At 44.1% G+C, this 13,316-nt stretch overlaps 1 protein-coding gene and 1 pseudogene across 19 annotated transcripts in view; both read right to left on the bottom strand.

The window, feature by feature from the left end:
- LOC146524650 (protocadherin gamma-C5-like) overlaps nucleotides 1-13,316 on the bottom strand; it is a 298,508-nt gene that overhangs the window by 26,405 nt on the left and 258,787 nt on the right. For 4 of the 19 annotated variants that reach the window (XM_085174099.1, XM_085174108.1, XM_085174133.1 and 1 more), the window contains exon 1: nucleotides 3-3,435. The exons of 11 other annotated variants lie outside the window; for them this stretch is intronic. In XM_085174099.1, the coding sequence (XP_085030225.1) occupies nucleotides 3-2,510 (2,508 nt within the window). In that variant the 5' untranslated portion in view covers nucleotides 2,511-3,435. 4 more of the 19 variants (XM_085174117.1, XM_085174186.1, XM_085174150.1 and 1 more) reach the window with 2 other exon arrangements.
- On the bottom strand, nucleotides 10,434-12,950 carry LOC146524681 (protocadherin gamma-C5 pseudogene; annotated as a pseudogene).

Here is a 13,316-nt window from a genome sequence, read left to right as displayed (position 1 = left end):
ACCTGCTGGCTCTCAAAGGTCCAGGTGCTGTCGGGTAAAGACGCATCCAGAACACTGATCACCTCCTTAAAGTCTGTGGTGCTGCTGGGTTTAATCAGAGTGAAATCGCTGTACTCTGACATTGGAGACATACAGGACCTGAAGGACTGACTCTGAGACAGCATGTCTCCTCCCAGGACCTCAACGTATTTTATAGGTCCATCAGTGTTGAGCTGAATCTGCAGGTTTCTGTTGGGGTTCTTGTAATCATCAGAGTCGGTCCGTGTCATGCAGCACGTGCTGCTGCTCCTGCTGTTCTTGATGCATTTAACCGCTAAGATGAGAAAAGTGACCAGAGACAGCACGGACACCGAGGCCAGAGAGAGAATCAAATAAAGGGTGATTCTCCCAGTTTTCTTGCTGGGCTCGGCCGCTTTATGTCGGAGGTCTGAGATGGGCTCATGGAGGCCGTCCTCCAGCACGATGGACACCGTGACTGTGGAGGACTGGATCGGTTCCCCGTCGTCCTTGATCTCTATAAGGATCCTCTGAGAGGAGTCGTCCTGCTCGGACACAGCGCGTTTAGTCCTCACCTCCCCTGTGTACAGATTGACAGTGAAGAGAGAGGCGTCGGTGGCCTCCGCCAGTCTGTAGGAGATCCAGGCGTTATGGCCCGAGTCAGCGTCCACGGCTGTCACCTTGGTAACCAGGTGACCCGCTTTCGCGGAGCGAGGCATCCTCTGATGAGAGAGGGAGCCCATGGCAGCGGAGGGGTAAATAACCGCGGGGGCATTGTCGTTCTGGTCCAGGATAAAAACATGGACAGTGGCGTTGCTGCTGAGAGACGGAGAGCCCTGATCCTTTGCCTGGACCAGGATTTGAAACACCTTCAGTTTCTCATAGTCAAACGAGTGCATGCTGTAGATGCTGCCGTTATCTGAGTTAATGTAAACATACGATGAGACAGAAACGTCCTGCACTTTAGAGTCCAGTATAGAGTAAGAGACCTTTGCGTTTTCACCGAAATCCAGGTCAGATGCTGATACTGAGTACAGGATAGAGCCTGGTACTCCATTCTCTTTTAAATACACATTATAGGTTTTCTGAGTGAATACAGGAGCATTGTCATTAACATCAGTGATAGTTACATTAATTGTCTTTTTTGTCGACAGAGGAGGGGACCCTAAATCAGTAGCTGTTATTTCTATATTATACTCTGAGGAACTCTCTCGGTCTAAAGGACCGCTGGTAACCAGTGCATAATTATTAGAAAAAGAGGGTTTCAGTTTAAAAAGAGAGCCCTTAAGGAGCTGCAGTGTCACTTTACCATTGTCACCGGAATCCATGTCTCTTGCACTGATTAACGCTACTACAGTCCCACTTGGTGCATCCTCAGGCACAGGGTTAGGTTGGGAGGTCAGAAATATATTTGGAGCATTATCGTTAACATCTAATACTTCAATATGGAGAGAGCAATGCCCCTCCATTCTCGGAGTCCCTTTGTCTCTAGCGGAAACATCTATTTCATAATTAGCATTTGATTCGAAATCTAAACTCTCTGTCAGACTAATTTCCCCGGTTAATAAATCAATATCAAACAAAGACAAGATACTGTCTGGTGTGTGCCCCCCAAATGAATACTCAATTTCTCCATTGAGACCCTCATCAATATCATTTGCTATCAGTTTAATAATGGGTGTACCCTGCACACTATTTTCGCTTACAGAGACTTTGTAAACATTTTTCTCAAAAACAGGGAAATTGTCATTATTGTCCAATACATTTATGGTTATCTGAGATATCCCAGATTTCACCGGGTTTCCTCCGTCTATAGCTGTTAGTTGGAGTTGATGTGTAGGCTTTTTTTCTCTGTCGAGGGATTTAGAGAGGACTAACTCTGGCACCTTCCTTCCACCGGAGACATCTTTAAGCTTTAAAGTAAAAAAATCGTCTTTATTTAAACTATACGATCTCACTGAATTCACTCCGACATCAAGATCTTGCGCGGTCTCCAAAGGAAAACGTGCCCCTGCCGCTGTCGACTCTGCTATCTGCAATGTTGTTTCTGGAGATGGGAATGTAGGGCAATTATCATTGATATCTTGTATTTCCACCTCCACTCGGTACAACTGTAAAGGTTTATCAATGACCACTTGCAACGTCAACACACAGATGGCGCTTTGTCCGCATAAAGCCTCTCTGTCTATTCTGTCATTCACCACGAGCTCGCCCTTCCCCGCATCCACGCTGAAATACTGCTCACCAGCCTCAGAAGCAACGCGCAGCTTACGGTCAAAAATCTCAGACAGTCCCAAACCCAGATCTTTGGCAAGATTTCCTACCACAGATCCCCGTTTTAGCTCCTCTGGGATGCTGTAACGAGTTTGTCCGTCTATTGTACTCCACAAAAGAAAGAAAAGATGCCACCAAAGCACCTGCCATCTCCAGTCTCGGTATCCTATTGTCTTTGTCATCCCGGATCCGATATAATTATTTCCCAGAGAAGGAAACAAAAGAACGAAATTTACCATCCATGGCTATAACATTTTAATCCAAGGTAAATATCCGAAATCTCCTCACAGAAGAACAAAATTGATTTAAATCTTTTAAGAGCATCGCTTCTCCTCACCCAGCTCATTGCAATATAACAGTTTCGGGTGCTGTGTGTGCATGGGGGAGGGACTAGATCCCTTTGTATGTTTGCACGATTCATTGGTGCACACAATTCATCTATGCTACCCAGTAAGAAGGGAGGTGAGGAGTGCTTTTAAAGACACAGCCACATATGGGGAAAAATTCTATATAAATAAGTAACAGTTTGTGAAAGGAATAACGGGATGGTAGAATATCCACGTTATCATTAATCTTCATGCGAGTAAATAAGCTTTGACAACTACAATATTAAAGTTGTCTTCTTATTAAAACACTTTGTTTTTTTATGATTTGGGTGAAAATGCTTGCAGTAAATGAAAGACGTTTGGCTCCTTTGTAAAAAATTTAAAAGCGTCGCTGTCCGCTTCTGTGGTGCTGAAATGTCATTCTAACAACTGTAGGAAGAGCAATATACAAACGCAGTCTAATCCCAGTAAATGGTTTGTTTACAAACACTCAGTCTCAAACCCTTTCTGTTTTTTATTTAAACTTGACATCGCAAACAAATATTAGGCAGGAATAAGATCTGAATTCGCTGGCTTAAAGTATTTAAGCAGAGCAAGTGTTGATGATGGTGTGTTGCTTAAGGAAATTTGAAAAACAAAAAAACAAACAAACAAACATATTTGCACTATTAAATAATGAAATGACATTTTATGGTATACCAGTATAAATATGTTGCCAAAAAGCCAAACTATAGGTACTGATATACATAAAAACATCAAACAAACCGACGGATTACTTGTGCGTAAAATTAAACTAGCCAGTAAAGCACAAAACGGGTAAAAAGAACGATTGCTTTCTTCTCACCTGCTGGCTCTCAAAGGTCCAGGTGCTGTCGGGCAAAGAAGCATCCAGAACACTGATCACCTCCTTAAAGTCTGTGGTGCTGCTGGGTTTAATCAGAGTGAAATCGCTGTACTCTGACATTGGAGACATACAGGACCTGAAGGACTGACTCTGAGACAGCATGTCTCCTCCCAGGACCTCCACGTACTTTATAGGTCCATCAGTGTTGAGCTGAATTTGCAGGTTTCTGTTGGGGTTCTTGTAATCATCAGAGTCGGTCCGTCTCATGCAGCACGTGCTGCTGCTCCTGCTGTTCCTGATGCATTTAACCGTTAAGATGAGGAAAGTGACCAGAGACAGCACGGACACCGAGGCCAGAGAGAGAATCAAATAAAGGGTGTTTCTCCCAGTTTTCTTGCTGGGCTCGGCCACTTTATGTCGGAGGTCTGAGATGGGCTCATGGAGGCCGTCCTCCAGTATGATGGACACCGTGACTGTGGAGGACTGGATCGGTTCCCCGTCGTCCTTGATCTCTATAAGCAGCCTCTGAGAGGAGTCGTCCTGCTCGGACACAGCGCGTTTAGTCCTCACCTCCCCTGTGTACAGATTGACAGTGAAGAGAGAGGCGTCTGTGGCCTCCGCCAGTCTGTAGGAGATCCAGGCGTTATGGCCCGAGTCAGCGTCCACGGCCGTCACCTTGGTAACCAGGTGACCCGCTTTCGCGGAGCGAGGCATCCGCTGATGAGAGAGGGAGCCCATGGCAGCGGAGGAGGGGTAAATAACAGCGGGGGCATTGTCGTTCTGGTCCAGGATAAAAACATGGACAGTGGCGTTGGTTCTGAGAGACGGAGAGCCCTGATCCTTTGCCTGGACCTGAATCTGAAACACCTTCAGTTTCTCATAGTCAAACGAGTGCATGCTGTAGATGCTGCCGTTATCTGAGTTAATGTAAACATACGATGAGACAGAAACGTCCTGCACTTTAGAATCCAGTATGGAGTAAGAGACCTTTGCGTTTTCACCGAAATCCAGGTCAGATGCTGATACTGAGTACAGGATAGAGCCTGGTACTCCATTCTCTTTTAAATAGACATTGTAATTTCGTTGAGTGAATACAGGAGGGTTATCATTCACATCAGTGATAATAACAGGTATAATTTTTTTACTGATCAAAGGAGGAGAGCCAGAATCAGTGGCTGTGATTTCAACATTATACTCTGGGAAACTCTCTCGGTCTAAAGGACCGCTGGTAACCAGTGCGTAATTATTAGAAAATGATGGTTTCAGAGTGAAAGGAGATCCTTTAGGTACTCTCAGAGTTACTTTACTATTATTACGCGAGTCAGCATCACGTGCATTGAGCAAAGCCACAACTGTGCCACTAGCTGCATCTTCGCGAACTGGCTGCGGTTCAGAGGTGAGAACAATTTCTGGAGTGTTGTCATTTACATCCACAATATCTATCTGTAGACGACAGTGACTTTCCATTTCAGGAACACCCTTATCTCTCGCCGTAATTTCAATTTTATAGGACGATGCTTTTTCATAATCTAGGTCTCCTTTCAAATGTATTTCTCCAGTTAGTGGGTTGATTTCAAATACTGACAACACGGAATCTGGAGTCCGCGAACCAAAAGAGAATTCAACTTCTCCGTTTGGCCCCTCGTCAGCATCCGTCGCCGCAATTTTAACTACAAATGTATTTTGTGCAGTATTTTCCTGTAAAGAAACTTTATACGTGTTTTTTTCAAACATCGGAAAATTGTCATTTACGTCTAGCACTGTGATTGTTATTTGTGAGGTACCAGACAATACTGGATTACCCCCATCTAATGCAGTCAGCAGTAGCTGATGAACGGCCTTCTTCTCTCGATCAAGAGGTTTCTCTAATACTAACTCGGGCACTGCTTTGCCATCTTCAACTTCCTTCATTCTCAATGTAAAACACTCGTTTTTAGTCAACGTGTAGGATTTTACTGAATTACTCCCAACGTCTGCATCCTCTGCGCTTTCCAAAACAAATCGAGTTCCCACTGCTGCCGACTCCGCAATTTTCAAAGACAACTCCTTTGTCTGGAAGCTTGGAGAATTATCATTCATATCTTTTATTTCCACCTCAATTCGATGTAAATTTAAAGGCTTTTCAAGAACTATCTGTAAAGGCAACACACAGCTGGCGCTTTGTCCACATAAAGCCTCTCTGTCTATTCTGTCATTCACCACGAGCTCGCCCTTCCCCGCATCCACACTGAAATACTGCTCTCCAGCCTGAGAGGCGACACGCAGCCTGCGGTCAAAAATGTCAGATAACGCCAAACCCAGATCTTTGGCAAGATTTCCTACCACAGAGCCCTGTTTTAGTTCTTCGGGGATACTGTAACGAGTCTGTCCGTCTATTGTACTCCACAAGAGAAAGAAATGATGCCACCAAAGAGCCAGCCATCTCCAGTCTCGGTATCTCATTCTCTTTGTCATCCCCGGTCCGTTACAACATGTTATTTCCCATCAAGTGAAGCAAAGTGAATATCCAGTTCCAGTGAGTGTTAGTTATATCCGTAAAAATACAACACCCAATGTTTTTCATGTCTGACGCTTAATTTTCTGTTTTTTTCTCAACATTCGAAATACGAGCGCATCACACCGTCCTCCAGCTCGTTGCATTGTTAACGTTTACGATGCTGAGGCTGTAGGGGGAGGAGGTAGATCTCTTTGTACAGTTCTGTATACTATTGGAGCAGAGCGTCTCACAGTGACATCCAATAGGAAGACAGCTGAGCAGTGCCGTTAAAGACACAGCAACAGCACTGAGATTAAACCCGTACACCAATATGCACTGCTGGTTGTGTGACCTGTTAATCCAACGTCATCTCTCTGGATTTAAAATTGATTTTCCGGCTCATTATGTTATTTATATTTTCACAGAATTCTTCTATCCATTCATTTAAAGAAAACGGACATTTACAGAGAACAATTTCCATCAAAGAAATAAAACAAAGCGAAATTAAACTGCCCATTCTCTACATACAAAACATGCAGGTGAGATGTGTAAAGCACAACTAATTCTTGCACAATTGTAATTTTCTCTGTTGCCATAACATCACTACAAGCGACTGTTTTTGTTTGATTAAGAGGGATTGTTGACAGTTTCTATTTTTTGAAGCAATGAAGAGGGGAGGCGCTATCGAATAGGTCCAATTTTGCAAGTACTAAATATACACAAAAACAACACAGGTATGACTGCATACGTATGAAGCTCAGAAACACGAACACAAGCATGCCACTTAGAGCTTTTATACCACGAAACGATGAGTATTAGATAAAAATAAAACATCACAGAATGTTATGTTAACTGTGTGTCTCAGAATAAACGATTGTGGGTCATCGTTTTGACTCGTGTTGAAATAAAATCATAGATATAAAGCTACTACTATTACTATTCATACTCCTACTAATAATATAAATAATAACACTAGCTTATCGCAATATTGTCCTGCAACAAGTCGATAGATATAGTTCACAATTTAAACTATATATTCAACAGTGACCTAACACATTTCACTGAACATCTGCTGTTTTCTGCTCACCTGCTGGCTCTCAAAGGTCCAGGTGCTGTCGGGTAAAGAAGCATCCAGAACACTGATCACTTCCTTAAAGTCTGTGGTGCTGCTGGGTTTAATCAGAGTGAAATCGCTGTACTCTGACATTGGAGACATACAGGACCTGAAGGACTGACTCTGAGACAGCATGTCTCCTCCCAGGACCTCCACGTATTTTATAGGTCCATCAGTGTTGAGCTGAATTTGCAGGTTTCTGTTGGGGTTCTTGTAATCATCAGAGTCGGTCCGTCTCATGCAGCACGTGCTGCTGCTCCTGCTGTTCCTGATGCATTTAACCGTTAAGATGAGGAAAGTGACCAGAGAGAGCACGGACACTGAGGCCAGAGAGAGAATCAAATAAAGGGTGATTCTCCCAGTTTTCTTGCTGGGCTCGGCCGCTTTATGTCGGAGGTCTGAGATGGGCTCATGGAGGCCGTCCTCCAGTATGATGGACACCGTGACTGTGGCGGACTGGATCGGTTCCCCGTCGTCCTTGATCTCTATAAGCAGCCTCTGAGAGGAGTCGTCCTGCTCGGACACAGCGCGTTTAGTCCTCACCTCCCCTGTGTACAGATTGACAGTGAAGAGAGAGGCGTCTGTGGCCTCCGCCAGTCTGTAGGAGATCCAGGCGTTATGGCCCGAGTCAGCGTCCACGGCCGTCACCTTGGTAACCAGGTGACCCGCTTTCGCGGAGCGAGGCATCCTCTGATGAGAGAGGGAGCCCATGGCAGCGGAGGAGGGGTAAATAACAGCGGGGGCATTGTCGTTCTGGTCCAGGATAAAAACATGGACAGTGGCGTTGCTGCTGAGAGACGGAGAGCCCTGATCCTTTGCCTGGACCTGAATCTGAAACACCTTCAGTTTCTCATAGTCAAACGAGTGCATGCTGTAGATGCTGCCGTTATCGGAGTTAATGTAAACATACGATGAGACAGAAACGTCCTGCACTTTAGAGTCCAGTATAGAGTAAGAGACCTTTGCGTTTTCACCAAAATCCAGGTCAGATGCTGATACTGAGTACAGGATAGAGCCTGGTACTCCATTCTCTTTTAAATACACATTATAGCTTTTCTGAGTGAATACAGGAGCATTGTCATTAACATCAGTGATAGTGACAGGTATGATTTTCTTACTGGACAGAGGGGGAGAGCCTGAATCAGTGGCTTTGATTTCTATATTATACTCTGAGGATCTCTCTCGGTCTAAAGGACCGCTGGTAATCAATTCATAATTATTAGAAAACGAAGGTTTCAGAGCGAACGGGGAACTTTTGGAAAGATGCAAAGTCACTTTGCCATTTTCACCGGAGTCCAGGTCTCTTGCACTGATCAGTGCCACGACTGTGCCACTCCGTGCGTCCTCGGGTACAGGACTAGGATCCGAAGTTAGCACAATCTCCGGAGCGTTATCGTTTATATCCTCTATGTCGAGCTGCACACGACTGTGACCCTCCATTTCGGGAACCCCTCTGTCTTTAGCAGTTATATCAATAAGGTAATATTTATTACTTTCATAATCTAATGGGCGCTTTAATATAATTTCTCCTGTTTCCACATTGATTGCAAATGTTGATAACACTGAGTCAGGAGTGCGGGACCCGAAAGAATATCTAACTTCACCATTAAGCCCATCGTCGGCGTCTGTTGCTGTAAGTTTAACTAGAAACGTCCCCGTGGTGATATTCTCCTTTAGAACAACCTTGTACTCGTTTTCACTAAACACTGGAAAGTTATCGTTATTATCAAGTACAGTAATTGTGATTTTACATGTCCCCGATGTGACTGGCGTTCCTCCATCTAAAGCTGTCAACAGCAGCTGATGGAAAGCATTTTTCTCGCGGTCTAAGGGTTTCTCTAACACTAATTCTGGGACAGCTTTACCACTCTTTGTGTCCTTGAATTTCAATGAAAAATGATCGTTTTTGCTTAAAGTATACGTTTTCAAAGAATTGCTCCCAACATCGGGGTCCTCTGCATTTTCTAAAGGAAAACGTCTGCCGGGACCAACTGACTCTGGTATTTTAAGATTAATTTCTTGGGTAAGAAAACTAGGAGCATTGTCATTTATGTCTCTTATTTCCACCTCAATTCGATGAGACTGTAAAGGATTTTCAACAACTACTTGCAGAGGTAACACACAGCTGGCGCTTTGTCCGCATAAAGCCTCTCTGTCTATTCTGTCATTCACCACGAGCTCGCCCTTCCCCGCATCCATGCTGAAATACTGCTTACCAGCATCAGAGGCGACACGCAGCTTACGGTTAAAAATTTCAGATAATCCCAAACCCAGATCTTTGGCAAGATTTCCTACCACTGAGCCCTGTTTTAGTTCCTCTGGAATGCTGTAACGAGTTTGTCCGTCTATTGTACTCCACAAGAGAAAGAAATGATGCCACCAAAGAGCCAGCCATCTCCAGTCTCTACATCCCTTTCTCTTTGTCATCCTTGGTCCGTTATAAAACATTAATTCCAATTGACATAATGCACTGAAAAATTCTGAAATCCATCATCGCAGGTATGATTCCCATAGAATCATTCCCACATATTATTGAGGCCACACATAAAACCGTAACTTTATAAAATATGAGCGCATTGCTCCTTCGGTCCTCTGCCTCTCTTCATTGTAAGTGTTGGAGTACCGAGGATGAATGGGGGCAGGGACTAGATTGCTTTGTACAGTTCTGAATCCTATTGGTGCGCATCATCCACCTCTGCCATCCAATAAGAAGGAAACCAATCGACACTCTTAAAGTCACAGCATCTATTTTCTCTCTCCGGATTCACTTTAATCACAGGCAGTAATCACGAATTACTGGACTTCACGCAATGTAAAGCATATTATCCCACTAACTAATAAATCACTTAATATACTAAATATTTCTTATTTCGCTATTCCATTATTAATTAATCCAGTCAACGAAATTTAGTGGAAGATGTGTAAATAATGGGCATCCCATTTAACTGCATGTCTGCATGTGCCACGTGTAAAATGTATGTGTGTTTCAAACAGAGCATGCATTCCAATAAGCGTCGCTGTCCACCTTCGCGGTGCTGAACAATTTGGAAGAGCCTTTGTGCACTGTTTAGGGTTTACTGAAATACTTTAATCTAATCACGAATGTTAGATGGAAATAAAACCCAGTGTGTCATTTAAATATGCAAACCTTAAAATAAATTGTTGTCTGCCCGCATGCAGCTTTGTTGTCTATATTCTGCTCAAAAGAACTCATATCCAACATCTAATCTTCCCAGCAGACTGAAAAAAAAAATCACCGTTGGTTTTCTACACTACTTAGTACAGTCTCTAAGTTTACAAGAAGCTATTTACTCATTAAAACTTGTAAGTAAAACATGACTCTTTTTTAAATTCTGCTGCGGCAAAATCAGTGATCTTTCAAATTTTTACTTATCACTTCTTTTAGTATTCTATGCTCACCTGCTGGCTCTCAAAGGTCCAGGTGCTGTCGGGCAAAGACGCATCCAGAACACTGATCACCTCCTTAAAGTCTGTGGTGCTGCTGGGTTTAATCAGAGTGAAATCGCTGTACTCTGACATTGGAGACATACAGGACCTGAAGGACTGACTCTGAGACAGCATGTCTCCTCCCAGGACCTCCACGTATTTTATAGGTCCATCAGTGTTGAGCTGAATCTGCAGGTTTCTGTTGGGGTTCTTATAATCATCAGAGTCGGTCCGTCTCATGCAGCACGTGCTGCTGCTCCTGCTGTTCCTGATGCATTTAACCGTTAAGATGAGGAAAGTGACCAGAGACAGCACGGACACCGAGGCCAGAGAGAGAATCAAATAAAGGGTGATTCTCCCAGTTTTCTTGCTGGGCTCGGCCACTTTATGTCGGAGGTCTGAGATGGGCTCATGGAGGCCGTCCTCCAGCATGATGGACACTGTGACTGTGGAGGACTGAACCGGTTCCCCGTCGTCCTTGATCTCTATAAGGAGCCTCTGAGAGGAGTCGTCCTGCTCGGACACAGCGCGTTTAGTCCTCACCTCCCCTGTGTACAGATTGACAGTGAAGAGAGAGGCGTCGGTGGCCTCCGCCAGTCTGTAGGAGATCCAGGCGTTATGGCCCGAGTCAGCGTCCACGGCCGTCACCTTGGTAACCAGGTGACCCGCTTTCGCGGAGCGAGGCATCCTCTGATGAGAGAGGGAGCCCATGGCAGCGGAGGAGGGGTAAATAACAGCGGGGGCATTGTCGTTCTGGTCCAGGATAAAAACATGGACAGTGGCGTTGCTGCTGAGAGACGGAGAGCCCTGATCCTTTGCCTGGACCTGAATCCGAAACACCTTCAGTTTCTCATAGTCAAACGAGTGCATGCTGTAGATGCTGCCGTTATCTGAGTTAATGTAAACATACGATGAGACAGAAACGTCCTGCACTTTAGAGTCCAGTATAGAGTAAGAAACCTTTGCGTTTTCACCGAAATCCAGGTCAGATGCTGATACTGAGTACAGGATAGAGCCTGGTACTCCATTCTCTTTTAAATACACATTATAGGTTTTCTGAGTGAATACGGGGGCGTTGTCATTAACATCAGTGATAGTGACAGGTATAATTTTCTTACTGGACAGAGGGGGAGAGCCTGAATCAGTGGCTTTGATTTCTATATTATACTCTGAGGATCTCTCTCGGTCTAAAGGGCCGTTGGTAACCAGTGCGTAATTATTAGAAAACGAAGGTTTCAAAGTGAATGGAGACGTTTTGGGAAGTTGTAACGTGACTTTGCCATTATCACCGGAATCGAGGTCACGAACGCTGAGCAAAGCCACCACAGTGCCGCTGCGAGAGTCTTCGGGCACAGAAGTTGATTTTGAAGTGAGTACAATTTCTGGTGCGTTATCATTTACGTCTAATACATCCACCTGGACAGTACAGTGACCCTCCATTTTAGGGAAGCCTTTATCAGTTGCACTAATATCTATACGATATGATGTCTGAGTTTCGTGGTCTAATTGCTGTTTAAGATATATATCCCCGGTTACAGCATCAATATAAAAAAACGCGACCACTGATGGCGGCGTGTGTACACCAAGCGAGTACTCAATGTCTCCATTCGGACCCTCATCTATGTCTGTTGCTTTTGTTGTAATAACAAAAGAACCATTTACAATGTTTTCTTCAACAGCAATTTTATATAAACTGTTTTCGAATAATGGCACATTGTCATTGATGTCAAGCACAGTTATAATTATTTTGGAAGTTCCGGTCTTGACAGGATTACCTCCGTCTGTGGCAGTAAGAAATAAATTGTGAGTGGATTTTTTCTCGCGATCTAAAGAGTTATTCAATATTAATTCGGGTATTTTCCCTCCATTTTCAATTTCTTTAACCTTTAGACTGAAGCACTCATCTTTACTTAGTGTGTATGTTTTTAACCCATTGCTCCCTACGTCGGGATCCACTGCCATCTCTAAGGGAAAACGAACACCTACAGCTGTGGATTCGGCTATTTCAATTATGTGATCACTTTTGAGAAAACTAGGGGCATTGTCATTTACGTCTCTAATTTCCACTTCGATCCGGTGTAACTGTAGCGGATTTTCTACAACAACCTGCAGAGGTAACACACAGCTGGCGCTCTGTCCACACAATGCCTCTCTGTCTATTCTGTCATTCACTAAAAGCTCACCCTTCCCCGCATCCACGCTGAAATACTGCTCACCAGCCTCAGAGGCGACACGCAGATTACGGTTAAAAATATCTGACAGTCCTAAACCCAAATCTTTGGCAAGATTTCCAACCAAGGAGCCTCTTTCCAGCTCTTCTGGGATACTGTAGCGAGTCTGTCCGTTTACTGTACTCCATAAAAAGAAAACATAATGCCACCAAAGCGCCAGCCATCTCCAGTCTCTGTATTCCATTCTCTTTGTCATCCCCGATCCGCTAGAATTCAGCGTTATTCCCCATGGAAACATCATTTAGAAAAAAAACAGACTGGTGAGAAATCCATAAACGAGGCACTCGTGGAACGCAAAATAAATAGTCGTTCATACATCATGAGAAGTGTAATAATGGTATATTATTTAATCCCAGTGTTTAAACGCATCCTTTTCTCATCCCGCGCTAGAAGCACTGGCTATAGTGAGCAGGATGGATGGGGGAGGGAGTAGATCTCTTTGTACAGCCTCCCATGCTATTGGCTCACAACACTGACCCCGCATCCAATACGACAGGGAAAGACATATTATAGACCCAGCACAAAGACTATAACACAGAACACACACGGGTGCTCACAGATGAAAATTTCAAAGATACTGAACAGTTAACTCAAAAATACGCACCTT

The sequence above is a fragment of the Neolamprologus multifasciatus genome, chromosome 2 (assembly GCF_963576455.1).
Source record: "Neolamprologus multifasciatus chromosome 2, fNeoMul1.2, whole genome shotgun sequence".
NCBI lineage: Eukaryota > Metazoa > Chordata > Actinopteri > Cichliformes > Cichlidae > Neolamprologus > Neolamprologus multifasciatus.
This window is presented reverse-complemented; position numbering and strand designations above follow the sequence as displayed.